Source organism: Lytechinus variegatus, chromosome 13, assembly GCF_018143015.1.
Source record: "Lytechinus variegatus isolate NC3 chromosome 13, Lvar_3.0, whole genome shotgun sequence".
Taxonomy (NCBI): domain Eukaryota; kingdom Metazoa; phylum Echinodermata; class Echinoidea; order Temnopleuroida; family Toxopneustidae; genus Lytechinus; species Lytechinus variegatus.
The window spans coordinates 26,647,379-26,672,936 of record NC_054752.1 but is presented as its reverse complement, the minus strand read 5'-3'; the positions used below and the strand labels follow the sequence as shown (position 1 = coordinate 26,672,936).

The following is a 25,558-nucleotide window of genomic DNA, read 5'->3' as shown; positions in this document are numbered from 1 at the left end:
TTAATGTAAATTACTGGAAAAATACTGTATTTTAAGTTAATAATATGCATCCTTCGTTTCCTCACAGGATAGCCATGTGCGCTAAAATCAATATGCTTGATTTCCTGATTGCACATCATGAGATGGGTCATATTCAGTATTACATGCAGTATAAAGATCAACCTGGGGTGTTTCGACAGGGTGCGAATGGAGCATTTCACGAGGCGATAGGCGAGGCAATCTTCCTCTCAGTGGCGACGCCAAAACATCTCCAAGAGATTGGTCTTCTACAAGACGTGGACCAATCAGACACGAGTAAGTTTGATTGTGCGCTCACCACGTGATCTTATTGATTGAACCAATGGGATACTTTGTTAGCCCTCTGATCTGGAAATAAATCACCTACGCCTGTCTGCCTGTCAGGATTGGCGCAAGATTATATTTCTTCTATTTGCGTGGGCTAGAGGGTGTGTGGCAATGATCAGTGTACAGTTCGGTGTGCGTTTGTGGGTGTGTGACGGTGTGGTGTGGACTGTGATATATGTGTTAGCTTGTTTGTGTGTGTGTTTATGGTGTGTGGATCTTGGAGGGAGGGTGCCATGTAGAGGAGGGGGAAAATGGGGGTGTCTTACTCTAATGTAATGTTCGGCGAGCCCAGAGAAGCAAAATGTATTGAATGTAATATTTTATCATCTAACTCACGATTGAATTATCTAAAACATGGCAGAACTTCAACACTTTAAATATGTTCATTACCTGGCGGGTTCACTAACTTTTGAGCACCTCTGTACATATCTTCATTCCTCAATTCGCTTAAAATATGTTTTATTTAAAAATCCTCATACAAGTTTCGCTTTTCATGGGCTATGTTTGCATTATGCAGTGTGGTTCGGTTGAACTAAATGTATCAATGAAAAATTTCCCTTAATTGATTAGTATGATTTAAAAAAAAAGATTCAATGAATTGAATTGAATTGAGATGTGATATTGTGTGTGTGTTCCAAAAACCTTTGTTTCCAAACATTGTGAGGGCATTTGCGGGGGGGGGGGGACCACCAACATTTTTTTGACAAGCAAAAAAAAAAAAGAAAAGAAAAAAAGGTTATCAACCTAAATTTATTTTTTAAATTTTTTTTGTGGGGGGGCGAACAAATTTTTTTTACAAGCAAATTTTTTTTAAAAAAGGTTATCAAAAAGAAATTTAGGGGGGGGGGGAAGGTCCCCCCAGCTTCCGCCGCATATGGATGAGGGTATGACGGACAGCCTTTTATTAGGGATGTGCCATACCCGTTACCATGACGAGGTTTACTAGGTACGCCAATATTTGCATTTAATCGTCTTCACGCTCTCTCTCCGCATTTTATTTCTTTTTATATTCTTATTTTTTTCCTTTCGGGTCATATATGACATATTTTGGTCAAGACTTGTTCAACTTCCCCTTTCTATATCATTCACAGGATCTGACATTAACTACTTATTTAGAAATGCTTTGATGGCGATCGGTAGTCTTCCTTTCAGCCTTGCTTTATCCAAATGGAGATGGGATTTGATGAGAGGGGTCTATCATGTCAACGATTCCAACGACGTTTGGTGGGAAATGAAGTAAGATTCCTCTTAGTTTATCCTTTCCCAAACTAACCACAATAGACACCAGCCTAGAATTCACGCCATTCATTGCGATATTATACTGTACATTCATGTACATTGTTACACTCTAAAAAACGAAGTGCTAATTTAGCACTAAATGTCCTTTTATAGTGACTGCATGCGCTTTGAGTGCTGATTTAGTCATTCATATCTGAACTCGAAAATAAGCACTCAAAGTGCAGCCATTACACAAGGACATTAAAGTGCTAACTTAGCACTTTAAATTTTTTTAGTGTATCTTTTTTTCAAAAAAAGGGAGGCGAGTGAGGGTGATATAATGTTTAACTAAGAATTCCTTGTTGAATTACACGCAGTTTGAAGACTCAAAGCTTTTTAATCTCTTTATATTACATACACGCATGTTTGTATGATTTTCAAAATAAATATAATTAATTTTGATCTGTGTATATTTTTCATTTTGCCTATCAATTTGTAGGAATGATCTTCTTGGCGTGAAAGCCCCTATTGAAAGAAACAATGATGATTTCGACCCCGGAGCCATGTACCATTTTGTTATTGATTATCCTTACATTGGGTAAATACAATCCTCTTTAACATGTATATATTTATGCAGGTTCTTTACGCTACGCGAGGGAATCGTTTTTATACTATACATGCTATAAGAAATGCATATTACCTGTCGAGTATGCACAAATGCCTTCATCATAATAATCAACGTTTCCTCGTTCCAGTCACAGACCTAATGTATAAATTAGGTGAGATTGAGACTAATGTCCCTCTAAGGTTTCTAATATCCAGTACATGGTGTCCAGCGAAGGTCTAGAGGTCCTGTCTGTCATGTCTGTTGCTGCTGAACACGTACTTGACTTGACCTTCACTCTCCAGACACGTAACTCTCACTGGTTAACCTTGACACTGACTGACTCTTAATTGGTCATCAGGGTACATATTTGGGGCTATTGCCGGCGCGCCGTGATGCGTAATGTTCACTCATGCACGGAGGTGAGTGCAGGGCTAATCGTCTATATGGCCGGTTAAGCCCAGGCGACATTGTTTAACGACCCTTTATGCAACACAGCTAATGGTCATTGTATTGATAACATCAGGAATATGGAGAAAATCATGAAAACAGAGAGAGAAGTATCATCTAATGCGTTGACGAGTAGGCCTAATCTGAACGGTCTGGAGAATGTTCGCGTCCTGTAACCATGGTAACGTCAAGTCTCTAGTAGAAAAATAGCCGTATGCGTGCATGCGCACAGGCTGTCCTATATTTCCTCATAGGAGAAGTGGACTATGATAGCAAGATAGCGGCAAGATAGTTATGATAAAATAAAAATCAAAAAAATATATTAGCAATGATTTGACGATCAGTAAAAGACCAACAGTTTTTTTGTGACATCATATCCGAGCATAATTGATATGATTTCCATATATCCTCCTTTTAATGAGAAACTAAAATATAAATAATCAAAAGATCTCATATGACAGCAGTTTGTGTAACATTAAATTTGTAGCCATCCTTACTTAAAACAATGAAAATGGAATAGAATACTGAAAAATATTTGTCCCTATCTTATACATGTATAATTGAGAGAGAACAAGACGGCGTCACTTTCATGCCTCCTTGTCCATTTCAGAATTGAAACTGATAATTAAAATACATGTATTTGATCGCCAATCCTTACCAACGTACCAATTTATTTTTTTTTTTTGCAGATACTACATTCGAACAATAATCCAGTTTCAGTTCTACGAGGCATTGTGTAGAGCAGCCAATCACACCGGACCTCTTCATACATGTGACTTCTACAGATCAAAGGAAGCAGGAGAGAAATTAGCGTATGTGACTTGGACTTGACTTTCACCCAATTAGAGACCTTATGCATAACTATGACGTCAAATTTCATAGCGCCCTCCCTCGGAGGCTATAGGAATAAACGCGGAATTCAAGGCAATGGCCCGTATAATTTGAAGTTTGGTTTTAAAATTATGGGGAGCCAAAAGATAGAAAATTCTGTTTATATTGTATACTTCTTATGTTTACTATTATGTTTCCTTTTGCTTGCATAATGAAGAAAAATACTTCAGTTGTCATTCCCAGATAATTATGAACAATTTTGGGTGTTATATGAGTTAATAAACAATGTGTTCTCCATATTAAACCACAACTTTAAACCAGGGTTTAATTTAAACCCGAGTTCAGAATACGGGCCTATGATTTCAACCTCTAAGATGGCGGTGCGATGACATCAATGTATAATGTCTAGCTCGTGAGTCAGGAAACCGACGGTGACCACATTACTATTAGTTTTTTGTGTTTCTTTTTTTAATATAGTGACCCCAAAATAAAATAAAACACAAAGAGAAAAAAATGAAGGGAAAGAAGAAAAGTATATATCGGCCATGTAGCTACTCCTCCATGCTATTTAGAAAAAGAAAAAAAGTTCGTACCTCGTCCTCAAGCGTATTAAGCAAGATCGAATAGCCGTCCTCAGAATGCCCTGCAGTCTTATAGGAAAAAGGAGTTGTTCATGTTCTTTACGAAGCAGAAAAAATATACAAAATGATTCTATAAATTTAGTTCTTCAAAGACTGATATGTTTAAAGTTCTAACCTATAGTAGGATCCCTGGGGGTGTAAAGTAGCCTACAGACCACTTTTGTATTCTTTACACCATAAAAACCACATAGGTTGTATAAAGAAATCAGAAATCGGACCCTGGTCCAAATGTAGGCTATAGTTCCGACTGAATCGACAAAAAACCTATGTGTTTAAGAGATAAGTGGATATCAAGAGGCATTGCCTTTGTACTAATTCTTTATTCCAGTAATATGTTATCAATGGGAGCTAGCAGACCTTGGCCAGAAGCAATGGAGGCTCTCACCGGTCAGAGAGAAATGAAAGCAGACGCCATTTTGGAATACTTTCAACCTTTGATGGAATGGCTGGAGAAAACCAACGAAGAGAATGGAGAGTTAATTGGGTGGCCAAGTACGTCAGGTAAATAATTTTCGTTTTAAACTTAAATTACAACTATAGGCCTATAGAATATAACCCGGTGTAGAAGGAGGCCCGTTTTTTCACTCGTTTGTTATTTCGGTTCATAGGCCGTTGTCAGATTTCTTAATACAATTTAAGCATGAAGCTATTCCATGATATAAGTATGCATCGGGCACGACTGTGCTGAAGAGCACACCTCTTTGGCCGGAAGTGAATAGTTATGACCTCCTTGCTAGGGTTTACTCTTTTTCAGAGAAAATAATGTATGGACTGTTGATTTAAAACCAATGGGTCTTAGCTGGTTGGTGAGCAAGGCTACCTGTCTTTGCATTTAATACATCTAATTAGGCTTAATTGATGTACACACTTTCCATGAAAGAAACCTAACGGATATTGTGTATTGTGTATATAGGCCTACCTGTTTTACAACCGAACTCGCACACCTACACACCCGCACACAAACACTTCACTCACCCACATCGCTCACTCTCATTATTTTCTCTCACCACTAGCTCCCACAGGTTCTGCACGGAGTGCTAGGTCGGGCAAACCATCTTTCCTCATCTCACTACTGAGCGTGGTCTCGATAATCATTAGGGTTGCATGATGCCACCAGGCAGTGAAGGTTGCCAGTGCATCTCCGGAGGGGGTGGGGCGGGAAAACAAGTCTTTTGCATTCTTTTAGGGTGGGGCTATGCTGTGTTCATGTGTGGGTAGGTAAGATCAGAGATTATGAATGCAGCTGATTCCTCTTAGGGGGAGGTTCAGACGTTTATCAAAAATATTTAGTATAGGCCTCTGATTATCATCATCCACAAAAAAATATGATCTAAGGTTTGATGATAAATTGCACTAATTAACTATTAACACTTGAAAAAAATTATTTTCCCTAGAATTTGTCAATGCATCAGTGCTGAAAAGTGATATTGGAAGTGCAATTTCTTTCTCCTTTGGTCTAATATTTTCTATATATAATGTCTGAAACCGGTACACACTAATTTTTGTTTATATGATATGTTATGCTGCCAATTCGAAGTGAAAAGTCACTAAACATTCATTCATGGCGCTTATGTTTGTCTGCTTATATCTTTAAGTGGCCCGCATATTGCTCGGATATCTGGGTTTAATGTGTCAATTTATGAAAAGACGGTGGTTTTGTTTGCTTGTGTATTGTAACATATCATGCTGAATATTTGTCTTGTATGTGAACTTGTTTACTCTCGTTTGCATTTTGTTTACTATTTTGTACATTTTCAATGTAAAGAGCATAATATCCGATTATACACATAAACTTTTAACTCATAATTGCAATTAATATATTGTATAAGTATGCTATGAAACAAATATATAGGCCCAATAAATCGGAACAATTTTGCGATTAGATATCTTGGCCCGTACTCTGAACTCGGGTTAAAATCAAACCCTGGTTAAAGTTGTGGTTTAACTATGGATATAGCCAATTGGGGCACAAATCACTAAAATTACACATACCATTTATCAAGTTATATAACTCTCAAATTGTTCATAATTGTTTGGGAATAATAACTGAAGCATTTTGAAGTATTATTCTCCGTTTTGAAAGCAAAAGGAAACAAAAAGTAAGTCATATGAAATACATAATACAGACAGTTTTGATTATTTGCCTCCCAATAAATTTAGCCAAATAATGTCAGAATAAGTGCCCTTATCTAGAATTGGATTATCTTGGTAAAGACTAAGAGGGAGATAAACATAATGGATAGCTAATAAAGCGGATAAATAGAAGATCTGATAATAAAGCATATATCCAGGCCACGACTAATGTGAATGAAAACGAAACAGAGTTTCAATGTAATAATTATCATTCATACCGTGACCTAAAAGGTGAATCCAGCCTTGGTCATAAAATGTTGTGTTGGAAAGAAAAAAATACATAACATAAATACATAAAACAGAGTGGTGAAAGTTTGAAATCGGACAAGCAATAAGAATGTTATGGCTGCTTTAAAATTAAGATCCATGTAAGACTGTAAATTTCAAATTGGCAACTGGGTGATTAAATTATGACAAGGGGCAAAGACATTTTTCCCATAGGCCATGTACTTAATTATCAGGGATAAGTGGTTTTCTCCCAAGTAAACATTCCCCTGGGGCAGTAATATAACCCAGGTAGTATATTGTTTTATGTTCTCATGAAATAAAAATATAATTAAGTAAAACTTTTGAAAAAAAAAAACATTTTAGCCATTTGATATAATGGAGTACAGGGCTGAGTAGCCATCGCCTAACACCACTATGACATCGTATGTGAGGCCAATTTTAAGTCTCCTTTGCGTATAATGATTACAGTATTTCAACTTTTAAAAATTCATAACTTTCTTATTGTTCGTCTGATATCGCTCAAACTTTCACTTTCAACTTTTCTGATTTTTATTTTTCCTCTAAAAACAAGTGTTTGGTTGGGTTGGATTCCCCTTTAAGGACTGTTTGGGCAATTTAGAATAACAGATTATCATGACAATGGAGTACGGATATTCTTAAATGTACAAATACACACATAAAAATATCTTGATCTTATCTACTTTTATTTAGTGTACAATTTTGATAAATGCACAATGCGTGTATGATAGTCTATAGGTATATGTATACTTTTCATCCAAACTTTCATATGAACACCCCCTTCTCTTTCTTTCTCTCTTCATTTCGCCTTTTCATGGGAAATTGTTATATCAAACTGTCCAATATACCTTTCTTTCTCACTTTCAAATAGATTATACCACATATCTTGTAAGAGAAAAAATATTAAAATAAATACCAAAAGCACTTCTCTGACAACATGTTCCATAAATAAAAAACGAAATACACAAAGATGGACCACAATATGGATGTAGTAATTAGGATTTATTTTCTATATTTTTTTGAAAAAAAGATACATGAGAAGTTGCTTCAGAATATATACATCCTATCAAACACATTATGATACATAGTGGTTAATAATTACATGATTAGAAAATTATATTATGGTACACTGTGTATAAAAACATATTGATGTATATCTCCAGACACAAATAACATCCACTAACGTTAATCGAATTTCAAATCCAATGCTGGCTATAGGCTTCTTGAAGAGTCGACCAAAGCCACTTCAAACTTGGGTTTCATGCGTTTACTGGGGCACTGTTTCTTAAAACTTGCGATCAATATCAAATCCTCGCATTCTATGACAAAATTGCTCATAGCCAATCTAATGGCAGCATTTCAGTGACTTATTACAATGGTATGTAACTTACTATTGCAGAACAAGGTCTTTGAAAGTAGATCCTGATTTTATAGGTCTATAGATTACTAAACCATTTCACAAACCAAGGTATACAAACCATCCATCGGATTACATGTAAAAACAGCACTTTGTATAAAAGAAAAAGAAACTTGGTTTTAAGTCTTTGTTCATAAATGTCAGAATTATTTGACATCTAGAAGTCACTGACTCAGTGACTACAAAGAATAAAAACAAATAATTTTCAACAAATACATCGTTATAAAACTTCCTTGAGTCCATCACCCCTTAATTGTCCTACATATTTCTGTTTCCATGAATGCTTTTCTTCGTGGAACCAAAATACAACTCTCGCCTAAATGTGCTATAACACACACACACATCAAAAGTACATTTCCATCTATTAACCAAATATATTCCACGAGTCTTATTTTCAAAATAAAATTCTATGTTGGTATATAGTGAGAAAATCATAAAAAATAAGGCACATTTTATTCTTGATAAAATTCACACAAAACTAGTATTCCTGAATTTAATGCATAAATCTATGATTATTGTATCCAAGAAAATCTACATTTTTCTTAAATCTGGAAAGAGAACTATAACTGTCTTTATAATGAACAAATGCAAAATAACATAAATGCCAATCTCTGAAATTTCAACTGGGTTTACTTTTTGTAAATGAATGCAACAAATTTTAAGCTGCAGTGTTTTAAAGACAAAATTAACTTCTCTCGAGGCTAGCTGGCGTCGTGTAAATAAGATTGGTAAGTCTTCTACTAAAGCCAAACATACATTTTCATTTTTCATTGCCAAACAGAATTAAACATACATATACAAATAATTCAAATTTCAAGAACTGATGTAGTCACGACTGATCACATTGTGTGAGAAAATTTCTTATTTCTACAATGATCTATTTCATTCATCCTACGGCCGGAGGAACTTACCAAAGACTACATTTTCATAAAAATCACATGGAAAGCAGAATTAAAGAATTTTTTTGAGAGAATAACAATAATCACCACCTCAGATATCTTTCATGACTGGAAAATATAACACCACCTATCTTATGCTCTAAAGTACAAGTTATGAAGTGAAAAAGCTATGGATTAATTTAAACTGAATATTTTCCATCCATATAATGATCGATGCAGAGTATACTTAGTTTAGTGCAACATGGTAATAAAAAAACCTTACTTCCCGCAGCTCATTTCAAGAAACAGTATATATGTAATGTAGCTTTCCAATTCACCGGAAAATTATAAAGAATAGTACATTGACAGATTTAGACTTGAAATGAAAACTTGGCCTGATTTCACCAAAAAAAGAGTTAGGCCTTAACTTCAGGCCTGTTTGCGAACCTTTTTGCGAATTTCGGCCATCTTGTTAAGACTACAACATACATGTAGACACATTTTTAAAAAGTACTCATAATATCAATATCATTTCTTTCCCTCGTTCTCTCTCCTCTCTCTCTTTCTATCTCTCCCTCTTTCACACACTCAACATACAGTATCTATATACATTATCTTCCAAAGTAAGAAAACATTCCCACTTTTCAAAAACACAGATGTAAAATATCAAATGAAGCAATCAAAGAGTCTAGTATTTCAATAAATGTTGAGTTAAAGTTACCAAAAACAGGCAATACTAGGGGGGAAGCTTTCCTAATATTCTTTAAGTTACATATATTACAGAATAGTTTCAGATGACATCTCTGTGGAAGGTATAACACCGGAGACCTGTGCATTAAACCAATTAAACAATGATTTATGGTGCGATAGCTCACTCGGTAGAGCGGGGGTGTCAGATTCCGGTGACCTGGGTTTCATTCCCACTTGGTGTGGAAGTGCCCTTTAGTGAGGCATTTAAATTCTCATTACAAGGTCCCTTCTGAGAGGACTTCAAGATATCAGTACTCTGGTTGCTTTCTTAGCAATCAGGTAAGAAAATCACCATCAAATCATGAGATTGCGGTTTGATGCACCGTTTTTTTTTTTTTAGTTTTTCCTCCAACATGTCTGCAAAGCTGATGACATGATATAAAAGGGGTCATGTAAATCTAAGACCATCAAAGGATACCACGCAGACTGCTCCTGACCCTCTCTCATTGGCCCTATAGATTATTCATGCCCCTTTTTCATGTTTTCCCATTTGTACAACAATATAAAAATGTGCCCTACAGAAAAAAGTGGCTATATGCCCTCTGAATTTGAAAATTCAAGGCTTCAAAAAAAGTATTGCTCTTTCTAAGACACATAACTTCTACATTTAACTTCCACCTGTGTATATTTTTAGACATATAAAAGCAGGTGAATTTCCAAATTCCCATGGCATTATACAGGGACTGACAAGATCCTGTAGGCTTAATATTCACAGGAAAGTCTGTGGCGGATCCAGGATCTCGAGTAAGAGGGGGGCGGCGCAAAGTGAGACTTTGAAAACAGAGGGGTATATTGATATTAATGTTCTTACTTAGATTTGGCTATATTAACAAGTGAATTCAATGGCCTAAATTGACAAGGGTGTTTTCGATTGTACCAAATTACAATTTGTCATATTATCCCACTTCATTCAATCATAATAGGCAATTTGCCAACTATAATTGGCCTTTTCTCAATGAGCGAAATGGCATAAGCATTACTGTAAACACATATCTGCACAGTCCATGGTTTAATACCATGGTACAATTGAAACCATCTTTGAGAATACAGGAAAATAAGTCTCAAAACAGAATGGTGGCGAGTGTCCCTTGCACCCCCATCTGAAACCGCCACAGAGAGTCACCCCCCAAGCCATCCTTGTATACCAGAAAGTCGCTCTGCTTCTACTGCACCAAACACCACACCGTAGAGGCACCAAGTAAACTGCATCACACCCCACAATAGTACAGAAATATGTTATGATTTATCTGGCAAGGCTGGCGAGTCTTCCATGTCCGCGAACTCTGTACCAAACGCAGGATTTTTGTGGACTGTGCTCGCTGGTTTATACAGTGGGTTCTCGTTCTGCAAAGATTTGAAAGTAAAGAAAATCAAGATATTTGGAGTTTTTGTAACTGCATATCGACTTCCGGTTTGAGATTGAAAGCTATGGAGATGCTTGTTTCTATTGTTCAAGCTCATCAATTCATACCATGCTATTCTCACTTAAATGTCATGGTAGTAAACTGGCAATGAACGAATGCCCTTAATTTCCCAAATTATACAGTAATCAATTCATGTACATAACAGATGAAGAAGAAAAAAGTAAAATATGCACTCTCACACAACACACCCATCAAGACATACTATTGTTATCGTCACATACAAAACTCACCCAAACATCCGTTGCCTTAGTTACAATAATCATTCAAAAAAAAATGTATGATGAGTATTAATAATCTTTTTAAGTTTTTTTTTTAAAATGAGGTTGCTTCGTTTGATTGTTAGCTCTGAAATGAACTGTTGATTGACGTTTCAGTATACAGAATGCTATGCTCTTGACCGAGGGTATAAATAACTGAAAGAGAATGTAACCAGACTAATGAAACACCAGAGTAGCTTCAGCCAGGGAAAAGGGGAGAAATCTGAAGTATATAGCCAAGTGTGCCCACTAACTACTACACCAAATTTTCCCAGAGGATGCCAAATTACTTCCATCAACCAAACGTTGCCATATGGAGGCCATGAAAATTAATTAACATGACACGGTACAGCAAGACATTGGCCTGCTCATCAACAATATCTGGAATCCCCTACTAAACAAGAAGAGTAGAGGTGTTGTGGCTCAGTGGATAAGTCTTCGGACTTTGAACCACAAGGTCCAAGGTTTAAATCCCACCGCAGCACTAGCACCCTTTGGCAAGGCGTTTATCTACATTTGCCACTCTCGACCCAGGTGTAGTAAATGGGTACCCGGTAGGAAGGAATTCCTTGAATGCTCGATGCGCCCCATCAGGGTAGCCGTGCTAAAGCTGGGGTAATAATATGCAATGCATAGAAACATTTGTAGCGCTATATAAATGTTGCATATCATTATCATTATTAATATAAACAAGACCAGTAACAAGGCAAAAGCGATTTTGTGTCTCGCCCACGTATGAAAATAACCAGAAATATCGTGATTCGCGAGAGCATGCAACAGAATTGTATCGAAACTTCATTGTAATATGACTGGGATGGAATAACACTTGCCTTAAGAGCCTTGCACGTAAATTTTAATGTTGACCTTTAAATGACCTTTGACCTTATCATGTGACCTCCGACTGCAGCATAACGTGCAGGTATCCCAAGTCAATCTACCATCCAAGTTTGGTAGAAAAGCACCTTACGGTTGCGGAGTTAGGTAAGGTTGACCTGAAAATGACCTTTGACCTTATCGTGTGACCTCGGACTACAGCATAACATGCAGGTCCCCCAAGTCCATCTACCATCCAAGTTTGGTAGAAAAGCACCTTACGGTTGCGGAGTTAGGTCAGGTTGACCTGAAAATGACCTTTAACCTTATCATGTGACCTCCGACTGCAGCATAACATGCAGGTCCCCCAAGTCCATCTACCATCCAAGTTTGGTTGAAAAGCGACTTACAGTTGTGGAGTTAGGTGTCATAAGAGAGTCTTGCATGTAAACTTTAACGTTGACCTGAAAATGACCTTTGACCTTACCATATGACCTCCAACTGCAGCCTAACATGCAGGTCCCCCAAGTCCATCTACCATCCAAGTTTGGTTGAAAAGCGACTTACGGTTGTGGAGTTAGGTGTCATAAGAGAGTCTTGCATGTGACCTGAAAATGACCTTTGACCTTATGATGTGACCTCCGACTGCAGCATATCATGCAGGTCCCCAAAGTCCATCTACCATCCAAGTTTGGTTGAAAAGCAACCTACGGTTGCGGAGTTAGGTGTCATAAGAGAGTCTTGCATGTAAACTTTGACGTTGACCTGAAAATGACCTTTAACCTTACCATGTGACCTCCAACTGCAGCATAACATGCAGGTCCCCCAAGTTCATCTACCATCCAAGTTTGGTTGAAAAGCGACTTACGGTTGTGGAGTTATGTGTCATTAGATTTGTGACGGACGGACGACATTTGGATCCCTAAGTCTCGCCTTCACCTCTGGTGGGCGAGACAAAAAAGTACCAATGGTTCATCAGTAATTAACTACACTACACCAAATCTCCCTCCCCCACTACCGGACTATAGACGTCTCATCTTGGAACGATAGCAATCAACCACCCACTCACCAACTAGCCGCCCTCCTATTGGTCCGCTAAAATGACCAATCATGCTCACCCCAAGCGTTCAAGTGTATCCTCATCCTGATGACCACCAGTATATTGCTTCAAACATCAATCAACAGTTCTTTTCTGAGCTAACAATAAAGAAATATGTAAGCCTAACAGTCTTTATCAGCTAGGGCTTAAACCGTAAAACTGCCGGTATCTCAAACATGAAAACATACACAGACATCAACTTACCTGACTAAATTGTGCATTAGCTTTTTCCCTCTCCCACTCCTTGTACTCTTTCCTATCTAACCAAGTGATGTAGCACTTGTATATGATGATGAGGATTATACCAATAAGAACAATAGCAATGGCCAGACCAACTGCTACCCATCTTGCATCCACTCCTGGAGAATAAGGTCCTGGAGGACAAACTGGATATATACAAAAAAAAAATACAAGATATTGTATTTAAATGCATCAGAACTGGTGGGTGTTTTACAAAGCTGTTTGTAAGTTAAATGCGACTTCAAGAACGACTGGTGATCCTTTCTTACATGCCAAAGAATCATCAATGCACATTTAATGGTAAATATTACCACTGCATGAGGATCACCAGTCGTTCTTAAAGTCACTCTTAACTTAACGGACAGCTTTATGAAACAGCCCCCAGGAATCAAGTCATTTCTTAATTATTCTACGGATTTAGAATGAGAACAATCATCAGTTAGTTAATGAATTAATGACCATGTGACAGTATGGAAGATGCACATAATCAGGTGACGGTGACTACCATTGCATCATGGGAAGGCTCATCGTCCATCTCTTTGTTGGACCATGATTATTTATAGACCAGTGCATGAAGCATGGCATTAATAATTGGCACAACTAAAACTGAAAAGCACAATTTGATTTCATAACTTTCACATTATAAATGTTGTGCTGTATAAAGATTCATATAATAGTGGAATAGTGACGTACACAGTTTGAAGAATTTACCAAAGCTAGAATCGGATTTTCTTCTTCTTCTTCGGGTTAAATCTGCCTCCTTCAGGATTGAAGATTCTTGCAGATGGTTTATTTGACATGTGTGTATGGCCGGGTTTAGGTGTGCAGTGCAAAATATATACAGGTGCAAGTAAAAAGTCCCATCAGATTTTACCCTTATGGTCTGAGCAATTTTGAGTCTAACAAGTAAGAGATGACATTTGTTCCACAAGGATTGACTTACTCGTTTCTGCCAAGACGTAGATGACTGGGACTGAATCTTCTCCATTTACAAAGTGAGGTATAAAGGCTATGGAACAGTTGTCAGTATGAGTCACCGAACAGTTGTATGGGTATTCCACTGTAACGAGAATTGAAGACAAAGAAAAATAGATAAACACTTCCAACTAACATCAGTTCTAATCGATTAATACAAATAATGGCAATTTTTTGTCGGACCTGGGGCAAATTTTTTCATTGTAACTTTGCCAATACGGTAACTACCATGGAATTCTTGATTTTGATTTGCTGTTGTGCTGTTACATAATTTATGCCCTTTATTAACCCTAAAAGGAATGAGTTATCTGAGAAGAATGGAGGACTGAGGTGGGTGGGGCAAGTCTGCTGATGAGGTAATAGATATCCTTACTGCTGATTCACCAAGACCAAATTACTCTTCATAAAATGTTCATAACACCCCCCTCCCCCCCGATCTGCAAGATCCTCAATCAACTCACCATCAGGGAAACTATCAACCGTTATGACCTCAACAGTACACATATTACACTCTTCTTCTGTTAGAGGGCCGCTGTTAAAAGCCTTGCACTGGACACATTCCTGATACACCTCACACTGTCCTGCACAGGTCTGCAAACATGGAGGTAAGAAATAATTTCACGTTGGTGTTTCATAAAGGGATCCTCGTGGTCTAGTGGTTCTGACTCTCGCCTTTCAAACAAAGGGTCGTGGGTTTGAATCCTAGCAATAATTTATCCACACTGGGCTGCACTTGACCCAGGTGAGGTAAATGGGTACCGGCAGCAAGAAATTCCTCAAAAAGCTGTGCACGCCAGAATCGGTAGATTAGCTTAGCCGAGGTAATAAAGGAGCGCCTTGATCAACTAGCATGGTGGATACGTGAGCTACAAGTCCTATATTATTATTTATACAGCTGTTCGTAAGTTATGAGCAAGACGTGTGATCCTTTCTTAGGAACTAAAATCAACAACAATGAAAATCTGGTGTGTCTTGTAAACCACAAGAAAAGATTACAAACAGCTTTATAAAACACCCACCGGGACCCACTTTAAAATTTGGTGAATGGGGATGTATATTTGACAAACAAGACGTATTTGGTTTATAATTGAGAAACTATCAATATTCAAAGGTGGGTTTCTTGACGGGGTGACGTGTCTGCATATGGGAAGGGGGGAGGGTTGAAACAATTTGTGTTTTAGCACAAAGAACAGTCAAAGTAAGATCAATCTAATTCACATTCAATATAGAGGAAAAAGTCTTCTTCAGGAAACACTTTGGCGATTCCTTTTTATCGTAAGCAATTACATACAATTAAAAGTAATAAATCAATATCTGCAAACAGTATGTGGTGCATACTGTAATAAAAACGGTTAATTTTGAGCTGAATGTAATCATAACACACACTTTTAATGGATAATGTGATGAAAAAATAACAAAACTGTTTAAAAAATACAACTTGGCAATTTTTCAGGTAAACACATCTGTTAATTATTAATATTGATTTAATGATAATAATAATAAAAAAGTTAATAATAGTAATAATAATAATAATTATACTACTTCTACTACTACTACTACTAGAATAATACTGTATACAACATTATATAGTGCTTCATAGAAATGTTTCCAATTGCTGCATACTATAACCCGGCTTTAACCATTTACAATTTTTTAAGTGAAAATTAATATAAGGTCAATGATTGATGCCAATTTGAAGATCAACAGAAGATTAATTCAGAACTTGTGAAAACTGTCAGCCTCATAATCTTAATGTTTGAGACAGAGAAAAATTTATACTTACAGCACAGTCAGAACATGTTGGTCCTTTAAAGGGTGAATCTATTTCACATCGACAAGCCCCACAAGAACAGGTACCATGTGAATTACATATCAGCTGAAATAAAAACCAAAACAAATCATAAGAACAACTATAATTTCCAAATGTGTTGATGATTGCAGAATCATGACATACAATTGTTACATTTTATTATTAACTATTACAATAACTGGCATAAATGTGTTCCGATTCTGCTGGTCGTCAGTATCATGAAAGTCACAATAAATACCCCATGGGTGTAAATATAAGTGATGATGATTATGATTGAAAATGTTGATATTGATAATAGTAGATTCCCGCACATCATCCGTTTCCCCCCTATGCAAACGAATTCCAATCATAAACATATAGCTAGGTCATAAAATCATGATCATATGAAATTAATTTGTTTTAAAATAGAAATTCCCTACTTGTTACATTGATGGGAGGCCTATACTAACTCCTTGTACTCTTGATTAGGAAATTGATAATACTTAATTATTCTGTAAACATTCATGAGGGCTCACTCTCAAATGAGAATAAAAATTAAACAATAGCAAAATATTGGTACGTAAATGCGACCAATACCATTGAAAAGGCATGTTTTCATTCATTTTTTAACTCCTTCAATATCAAAATAGTCTGTTTCAATATCTTCTCTTCACATGGCAATATGCAGCAAGGAGACCGTTGCCCCCTGGAAATCTTGAAAACTTTCGTTTACTTAAAAATTCCACCAAAAGTATGCACAAATCCATCCATTTAATTTCATCAAACACAGAAATACCCCAATGACAAGCTTGGTCGCTTTTCATCCTAGCTTTTAAATTTTTTCAAAAAAGCTTACTTGTCCTACCTGCCCTCCTGGACAAAATTATGCATATGAACATGTTTATGTGGCCATTGACCAGATTACACCACAGTAAGGCAGCCTAGATGATGATTGTCACAGACAGGAGTAGATCTGAAGGAATTGGTATATATACTTACACCATTGGGGGCAATACATGCTTCTTGGGACTTGAGACAGTTACATGAATCTCCCTCATATTGGGCTGTGCAACGACATTTGCTTTGTTGGGTCTTACTATCGCATTCACACCGTCCCCTTGTAGGCCCTAGGTAGAAGTATTATCAAAACAAAAAGGAAAATCCACATTTCATTGTTTGAAATGAAATCTGAAAATAGAAATGCTTTGAAAACTATTTTCCCAATTGATTGTGGGCCCGGCAGCCACTGTGCAGCGCCAGATTGACATAGCCCTATCCCTTGAATTGTTGAATGCTTAACAGGGTAGCAGCAACTCCTATCTTTTAACATATTTTAGTCTTACGAGACCAGGGCTTGAACTTCCCAACCTACCGGTTGTGAGACGGATGCCCTACCAACTGAACAAACGCATGTAATTAAAAAAATACATTCTGACACTGCACATTACATGTAAACAATTCTATAATATTTAAATATCTTTTGCCCACAACAGACAAATAAAACCCATCCTGTAACCACATTGAGGTTTTTGATAAGAAAAAAATGAGAGACTGATGAATTTGGCTAAAAACAAAATCATCATTGGTTTGTTAAATTAATTCCATTTTTATAGCAATTTTGGGTTTGAAGTACACAAAATGTTGGATAATTTTAGAATCATGTAACTGGTGGTCACAAATTTAGTGTAAAAAATTGAACAGATGCAGATGGCAGGCTGTGAAGAAAAAGTCATGGAATGACCTAGCGTCAGCTTTCTATGGTACAGATTTATCATGAAATTTTTTTTTTCGGAGGGTGATTAATCTGCCCTTCATAGCTTTTGGGGTGAAAAATGCGAAACTCTATTATTTTAATAGCTACATCTTATTCTATTTCTTATAATCATATTATTTTCAGCCTGTAGCTGGATCCCCCTAATGTCTCTTTTTCTCTTCTCCCCCTTTCTTAACTTGAGCTCGGAGCAACATCTTAGCATACAAATGGCTATTTCCTTTAACGTACCCCCTAATGTCTCTTTTTCTCTTCTACCCCTTTCTTAACTTGAGCTCGGAGCGAAATCTTAGCATACAAATGGCTATTTTCTTTAACATACCTCCACACAATTGGCCTTCAAAGAGAGGACAAGTGAAATTGTCACACTGGCAAAACTCCCCAGATACAACATGAGTAGGGTCCTGAATCAAAATACATGAGAAAATTATTATTAGAAAAGAAAAATGAAAATGTAAAAATCTTGTGATTTGTATAAAAGATATGCCAAGATATATTCCACCGTTTTATTTCTAATGTGTGTGTTTACATAAATGAATCTCAATAAGCTGGGATACCATAAGGTTTGAACAGTCACTGCTTAAATTGTGAAAGAAAGATAATTTGAGGTCACACTGCAACCTTTCGTTTACAATGTGATAAAGCTGCCACCAACAGCTGGCAAAAGGTATGGGATTTGATGATACATTTTAAATATTATGATATACCTAAACTATTATGTAACAAAATTGTAATGCACAAGATGATGCGATTGTGACAGACAGGAGCAATAAATATGACCACTTGTTCACATCCTCATAAAGCTGACGTACTGAGATTCATTTATTAGACAGTCCTCTTAGTTTAAGACCAAGTCTGGATCATCCAAGCAATAGACATTATTATAACATGGTGGCAGCAGTGGGATGTGATCTTATACTCTATACACAGATATGTGGCTCAGTTCATGGGTATTTACATGAGCTGACAGGGCTCTTTTACGATGCATGTAAATGTATTAAGAAAACTGTCAGCAGTCAATGCAGGAAAAAGTATTAAAAAAACAGGGAAATACATAAGAAATGTAGAAAACAATAAAATACTTCAAGAAAATAAATGTAAAAGTAAATTTGATCAGATCTATATGAAGAGTCTGTTTACCAGAAATTAGCATTCTAGGGGCATTACTTAGTTAATTAGAGCAAACTTTTGATTTCAAGCATACATTAGTAAAATTAATTAGCAATGAGATTTTTCGCAAAATTTGAACTTATGCCATGGGTAATGCGCGTGCCAATTTTCATCACAACTGTACGATTGACGGCCGAAATCATAAGGTGGGGCTGAATCAGCCCCCCGTCTTCTTAGGCGTCGAAATACCCCAGACTATTTAGGGTTCAAAATCAAATCCAACTTTTGCAGTAGTACAAACTAAAATTATCTCACCTTAGGTGAAAGTTAATTACAGCACATCACATAGAATAATCAACCTTCAGGTTGCAATTTATTCTGAGAGAGGTTACAACCAGCATTTTTCACACAATAACTACACTTTAAATAAATGAAGTGAACTTACCTCCTGTTTGTTGCAAACACAGTCCCCACAGATACATTCACCACGACCGGAGCAGACAGCTGAAGAACCTGGTCTGGAATCACAAAATGAAAGAAAAGTAATGAAAATTACGATGTATATAAAAGTAACTACAAAGTTCTGTATATTTAATAGGGCCAATATTGCACTAGACAGTGATTCATGCAACATTGGCCCTAACTCTATAGGAATATCTCTGGTACTGCTCTCACATTCTGATCCTTGCCAGCAAGCAAACATTTGTATTAAATACAAATGTTTGCTTGCTGCAATATAGTTAGCACATTACCTGTCCTACGTATTTTACATTATTTCTGTCAATGGAGAAAATTAGTGAGATCTTGTTATATTCAACTCCGAGAGTCCATTATCCAACTCAAATAAGCATATTAATAGACAATGTGCCTACATGTAATAAGCAATGCAATGCATCTCACATGATACTGTACGTTGTCATAAAGAGTTACACATGGGCAATACTAGATTCCTTAGATCACATGCTGACCAATACCTCCTTAAACACAGAAGTTTTAGCTCATTGGCGATAAAGCATTTGCTAATTTTGTGCCCAAATTATGGAATAAACTGCCTGTAACTGCCATTCAAATCTCTGCTTAAAACACATTTTATTTGCTCGTTGAATTTTTTTCTCCTTATATGATATTTTATGTGTAACTATAGGTTTTAATATTTGTGTTTAGTTATCTTTCGTAAGTTGTTTTTTTTTGTTAGGGTTTAGCTTAGGCCAGGTGTTTTTAGAGCCCTTGTGAGTTATGTACCTGCCAGATTGCCTTCTGGGCAAGTTCCTTAAACTGCGGGTAAACAGAGCATTAAGATCAGGCACCAGTCCCGTAAATATAGGGTTAGGGTATAAGTGCTGTTTCATGTAATTTCATTATTATTAGTAGTAGTAATATATTGTAAAGCGCTTTGATCATATTTTTGGTAAACCGCTATATAAGTACCTGTTATGTATGTATGAAGTCACATTTTAATGATCAAAATGACTTCATGAAGTGGGGCCACAACCGACTTTGATAAGTTACTTTGCTCAATCCCTCTTTTTTTTCTCCCCCCCCCCTTTTTTTTTGGGGGGGGAGGGTGAATAGATAATGATACCGGTAATCATATTGAATGGCATAATTCATGGAACACAATATATTCGACTCGTTAGGGCCAATATTGCACTAGACTGTGATTCATGCAACATAATTCTTGGAATATATGTGGTGCTGCTAACACATTCTGATCCTAGCGATGCAGTCCCCAAGAATATCAAAGCAGTCAATCTATATACTTACGCTACACAGGCAAGCCGTTCATTTCCTGCAGTTGAGCTCTCGCCACTGCACTGGCATTTGTCACCGTAACGACCTGCATTACAAACGCATGTTCCACACTGATCCGTTCCATTGTTATTGCACTCAGGACTGTTGGGAATCTACGAAATAAACAATGAATAAACCTTGAGTGCGAGAACTTGACTTAACATAGCTGTTGGTATCAAAGGGGGAAGCTGCATTCATTACTGGTTAACGGTATCACATTGATCACCTTTAACAAGAGTATCAAATAATGCAGATACATGTACATTCATTATAACACTTGCGCAAGAATGCTCAGAAAAAAAAACAATCACTGTCTCAACTATCTGTTGGATTTCTATGGTCCTTTAATTGTAAAGACAAAAAACATGGATGGATGAATGAAGCTCCTAACATAGCTTCATCTGAGCTTCGTGTTTGATCCTTTAATTGGTTTGAAAATTAACATCCACAACTTAACATTCTTTTACATTTTAATAAAATGGTTTGCATTGTCCAACAAGCCTGGATGCAGTGTACAGTTTATATCATTGTTTCGTTCCAGCGTTCTGTTCATTCATGGTGTACACTCTGAGTGCATGTCGAAAAGCGTATATGTCCGTTTTTAAGGCTACTTTACGTTTATCATTCTGATGAAAAGAAACTTTAAGGAATTATACTCACCCCCTGCTCCTGACAGGCACATTCACAGATGACTTCAACATTTATACGCAGCTCCTCATGGAAACCAACAGGACTGATGGATATACTGTTATTGAACAAAGAGACAGAATGTAGATCACAAAGAAGTCCTAGGAAAAATTCAAGGAATTTTCGAAAACTGACACCCAAGGAGTCATTTTCGTGTGATACAGTACACTCACATGTACATCAGTTCCAATCAACTTTTTATTATCAAACAATGAATAAAGTGGTCACATCACCCTTGCTGGCATGTTTCTGAGGTTTTGATAGCTCAAAATATTTCAGAATATACACTTTTATAATATTCCGCATTCATAGAAATGGTGCTGTCTATTTAGTGAAAAGTGTATAAAATGTATGCACAAACTCATGCTCTATCAACAGAATTATTATACTTAGTCACAATGACCATTGTGGGAGCGTCGTGGTCTAGTGGTTATGACTCTCGTTTTTTAATCTGAAGGACGTGGGTTCGATTCCGAGCCATGGCGTCTTTTCCTTCAGCAAGAAATGTATCCACATTGTGCTGCACTCGACCCAGGTGAGGTAATTGGGTTCCCAGTAGGAAGAAATTCCTTGAATGCTCAAGCACCTGATCAAGGTAGCTGTGCTAAAGCCAGGGTAATAATAACATTATCATGGTCAGCGGGGCCCACTGGGAGAACAGTTTCTTTGATACTTACGTGGCTACCCTGGGTAAAATATGACAATTGTTACTATTATCATTATCATCATTATCTGGCGAGTGAAGCAGCCCCAGCCCCCCTCCTCCTGGAAGCCAGTGTCAGCATATTTGATAAAACTGTGACGTGTCCTAATCAAAAGATTTCCAGAAATCTATCAATAGACCAGTCATTTATTTCAGCTAACATGAAAATTTGCTAATGAGTAGTACTAATGACATTTTCTATTGACCATGCAGTCATGGTGTTGAGATGGGGATGGTTTATTAAAGCTGTTTCACTCTCTATATTAATATATAGAGATGTGTATTAACATATTAATACACATCATGTTTGCTCTTGAATAATTGCTCATACTTGCTACCTTTGAACAGTATATATACTATTCCACAGGTACCTTTTGATTGTAATTCTTACGATTGCACTAGCTGATGAGTGCAAGTATGATACATACCTTGTGGAGCCCCCTTGAATACAGCTTTCAGGTGTTATGTCAATGTCAAAATATACTTCATCTCCAACTTGCAGCGAAGAGCAGGTGCTTGGTCCAGTTTGTCTGCGGGGGCTGCAGTTCGCGGTGACACCAAGAGCAATCTCCTCAGGGGCTTGAATAGATAGCGATACTTGGCTCCTGATAGACTGTAGAAATAAAAAAACATGCAAAATTTGATTCATACACATTCTGTGCACAATTTTTTTTTAAGAAAAAAATTTGACAATAAAAAAAAAAGGTCTTCAACCACAAATAAAGGATATCGTACCAGAAAAAAATTGAGAAGCAAAAAAAAGGTCTTCAACCAGAAATAAAGGATTTCATACCAGAAAAAAAATTGACAAGCAAAAAAAAGGTCTTCATCCGTAAATAAAGGATTTCGTACCAGAAAAAAATTGACAAGCAACAAAAAAAAAGGCTTGAAGTTCTAAAGAGAGGGCACACGTCTGTTTTCATTGCATTTTTTACATTACAAATTATTGATTTTGCTTCTCAAAGGGAGGGGGGCACATCCTATGGATCAGCTGTTACTTGTCGGGGGGGGGGGGGCAGACTGGCTAGTGTTCTGGGGCAGTATTCTGAGGTCATTTTATCTTTAAAATGTTTTATTTTCTCTCTTAAAATGATATTGGTATTCTGAGATGACATTTTATCTCTCGGATAAAATTTTGAATTCTATCTTGCATATAAATATTATCTTGCCTATCTACAGATGATATGCAACAGAGAAGTGCCTGCGTAGTCATACCCATCGCGTATCTGGCCAGATGATGTGCTTGCACCCACATTACTTTGAAGAAAAAAATGACGTAAACTTAAAAAAGGGTAGGGGCTATTTTATCTCCACGACGTTGATTTCATCGTTATTTCTTGTTGAATTAACTCCAAATGTTGACATAGAAATTACGAAAAATTATTGAGAATAATACCTTACCGTTATTCCTGTACAATCAGGAAGTATTTCATAAGACTTTTCTTGACTAATATTGTCTTTGAAATGATGCCTGAAAATGCACTATAGACTTCGAAAAAAAGATGAGAGAATTGTCATTTGTTTTTAAAGAAATCTCTGTAAAGACGCACAAGCGTATTTTGCAAGCGTATTTAAAGTCAATAAATTGATGCTATCTCACTCCTTTGCCACACCTCCTGGCGGAATGGATTTCCATTGGTTGAGAGATATGAGAGAGCTATAAAAGCGCATTACTAATTGGATATTGATTAAAAAATAGGTGTGTCTTACAGAGATAAAATGAAAATAAAATTCTTCTTAGAATACCATTTCTGAGAGATTTTACGGATTTTTTATCTCACTGATTTTAACAGAGATAAAATATTTAATTTTATCTGAGATAAAATGGATCTCAGCCCTGGTCTAGTGGAATATCTAACGTTGAAGATATTCTTACGTTGTAGAACTCTTCTACTGCATCCACCAATCGTTGAGAGTTTGCTGAAAGCTCTCTTACTTCTGATCCTGGGAAATATGGCAGTAGGTTCTGAAAATAAGACAAATAATGGAGATATCATTATGTGTATGTTAATTACCAATGCGACATTTAAACTTATAACCTCTGAACTCATCCGCTCAAAGGCGAACTTGATCATTGTTGAAAATCACAATCTTTTATGCTTACTTAAGTCATGCTTGAAGTTCAACCCGCAACAGTTCATTTTTCATCACAAGAACAAAATATTTTCAGGAATCTAATGCCCCTGTTCCACTATGCTGATTTGGCTATGATTTGACAATTAGATCGGGCAGAGTCGGGGAACAAGGGGGCACGCCTCTGGAAGTTTCGCTTGCATAATGCGATTCAATATAACAGCAGTGCTGACTTTGAAACTGAATATTGAATAATCATTCACAAAAACACTATTCATAATGATAAAAAAAATGCTATATTCATTTTCCCTAAATAACCTTAGACCTTGATCATGTGACCGAAGCCTCGTGCAAAACAATAAGGGATACTTGATTACCCTTTCGTCCTTGTTTCATAAACTAGATCCATAAACTGTCAAAGTTTTGATGGCAATTAATTCAATGAATACCCCTAAAATGGCCAAAGTTTGTTGACTCTATGACCTTTGACATAGGCCATGTGACCTGAAACTCACATAGAATTTGCAGTGATACACCCTTACCCTTATGTCCACAGTTCATGAACTAGATCCACAAACTATCCAAGATATGATGGCAATTCAACAATTACCCCCAACATGGTCAAAGTTCATTGACCCAAATGACATTTTGACTTTGGTCATGTGACCTCAAACTCAGGCAGGATGTTCAGTAATACTGGATTACCCTTATGTTCAAGTTTCATGAACTAGGTCCATATACTTTCTAATTTATAATGACATTTCAAAAGCTATAACCTTGGTTAATATTTCAAGCTGCCGTCGCTGCTAACGCCGTCAAAAAAGCGATGCCTATAATCTTGCTCTACTATGCAAGCGAGACAAGAATGAACCATTTGAATGGAAGTCAGCGAAAAATAATTTGCAGTAATATAACAGTTGGGATCCCAGCCTCCACATTAACCTCTCCATTTCACTTGTATTTCTATCGATTTTTTTTTATCTCAGTCCTTCCAAAACTTTTACCATAACACACTTTTTCATCTACGGTCTGTACATTGCAACATGTGTATGTTTTTTTTTTAAATAAAGATGAATGAATTTGTAACATTTTCTTACTCTGTATCTTTCAGAAATAACTGCAATTACAAACAAAACAGAGATATCCTTTTCCTTGATAAGACTTGATACTTGTCCTAGAGAAGGGTAATCCTATAAAAACAAGAAATAAATAACATATATTCATCAATCATAATCAAACATGAAAAAATGTAAAACCTCAATATCTTACTTCCCTTTTACAATATCATGTACTTTAAAGCCCATCTGAAGCTT

The 25,558-nt window shown here is 36.6% G+C and overlaps 2 protein-coding genes across 3 annotated transcripts in view; one reads left to right on the top strand and one right to left on the bottom strand.

The window, feature by feature from the left end:
• Window positions 1-6,500, top strand: part of LOC121426828 (angiotensin-converting enzyme-like) — a 15,112-nt gene extending 8,612 nt beyond the window's left edge. The window contains exons 8-13 of the mRNA XM_041623225.1: window positions 68-294; window positions 1,437-1,581; window positions 2,063-2,161; window positions 3,307-3,429; window positions 4,418-4,590; window positions 5,103-6,500. Coding sequence (XP_041479159.1) covers window positions 68-294; window positions 1,437-1,581; window positions 2,063-2,161; window positions 3,307-3,429; window positions 4,418-4,590; window positions 5,103-5,197 — 862 coding nt within the window. The 3' untranslated portion in view covers window positions 5,198-6,500. The remainder of the gene's footprint in view (window positions 1-67; window positions 295-1,436; window positions 1,582-2,062; window positions 2,162-3,306; window positions 3,430-4,417; window positions 4,591-5,102) is intronic.
• A 949-nt stretch (window positions 6,501-7,449) lies between these two features.
• LOC121425867 (integrin beta-1-like) overlaps window positions 7,450-25,558 on the bottom strand; it is a 42,565-nt gene continuing 24,456 nt past the window's right edge. For both annotated transcript variants that reach the window (XM_041621950.1, XM_041621949.1), the window contains 13 exons: window positions 25,343-25,435; window positions 24,049-24,138; window positions 22,601-22,785; window positions 21,443-21,527; window positions 20,756-20,895; window positions 19,437-19,509; window positions 18,204-18,285; window positions 17,110-17,237; window positions 16,105-16,197; window positions 14,783-14,912; window positions 14,290-14,406; window positions 13,311-13,492; window positions 7,450-10,857 (listed from right to left, as the gene is read on the bottom strand). In XM_041621950.1, coding sequence (XP_041477884.1) covers window positions 10,750-10,857; window positions 13,311-13,492; window positions 14,290-14,406; window positions 14,783-14,912; window positions 16,105-16,197; window positions 17,110-17,237; window positions 18,204-18,285; window positions 19,437-19,509; window positions 20,756-20,895; window positions 21,443-21,527; window positions 22,601-22,785; window positions 24,049-24,138; window positions 25,343-25,435 — 1,506 coding nt within the window. In that variant the 3' untranslated portion in view covers window positions 7,450-10,749. The remainder of the gene's footprint in view (window positions 10,858-13,310; window positions 13,493-14,289; window positions 14,407-14,782; window positions 14,913-16,104; window positions 16,198-17,109; window positions 17,238-18,203; window positions 18,286-19,436; window positions 19,510-20,755; window positions 20,896-21,442; window positions 21,528-22,600; window positions 22,786-24,048; window positions 24,139-25,342; window positions 25,436-25,558) is intronic.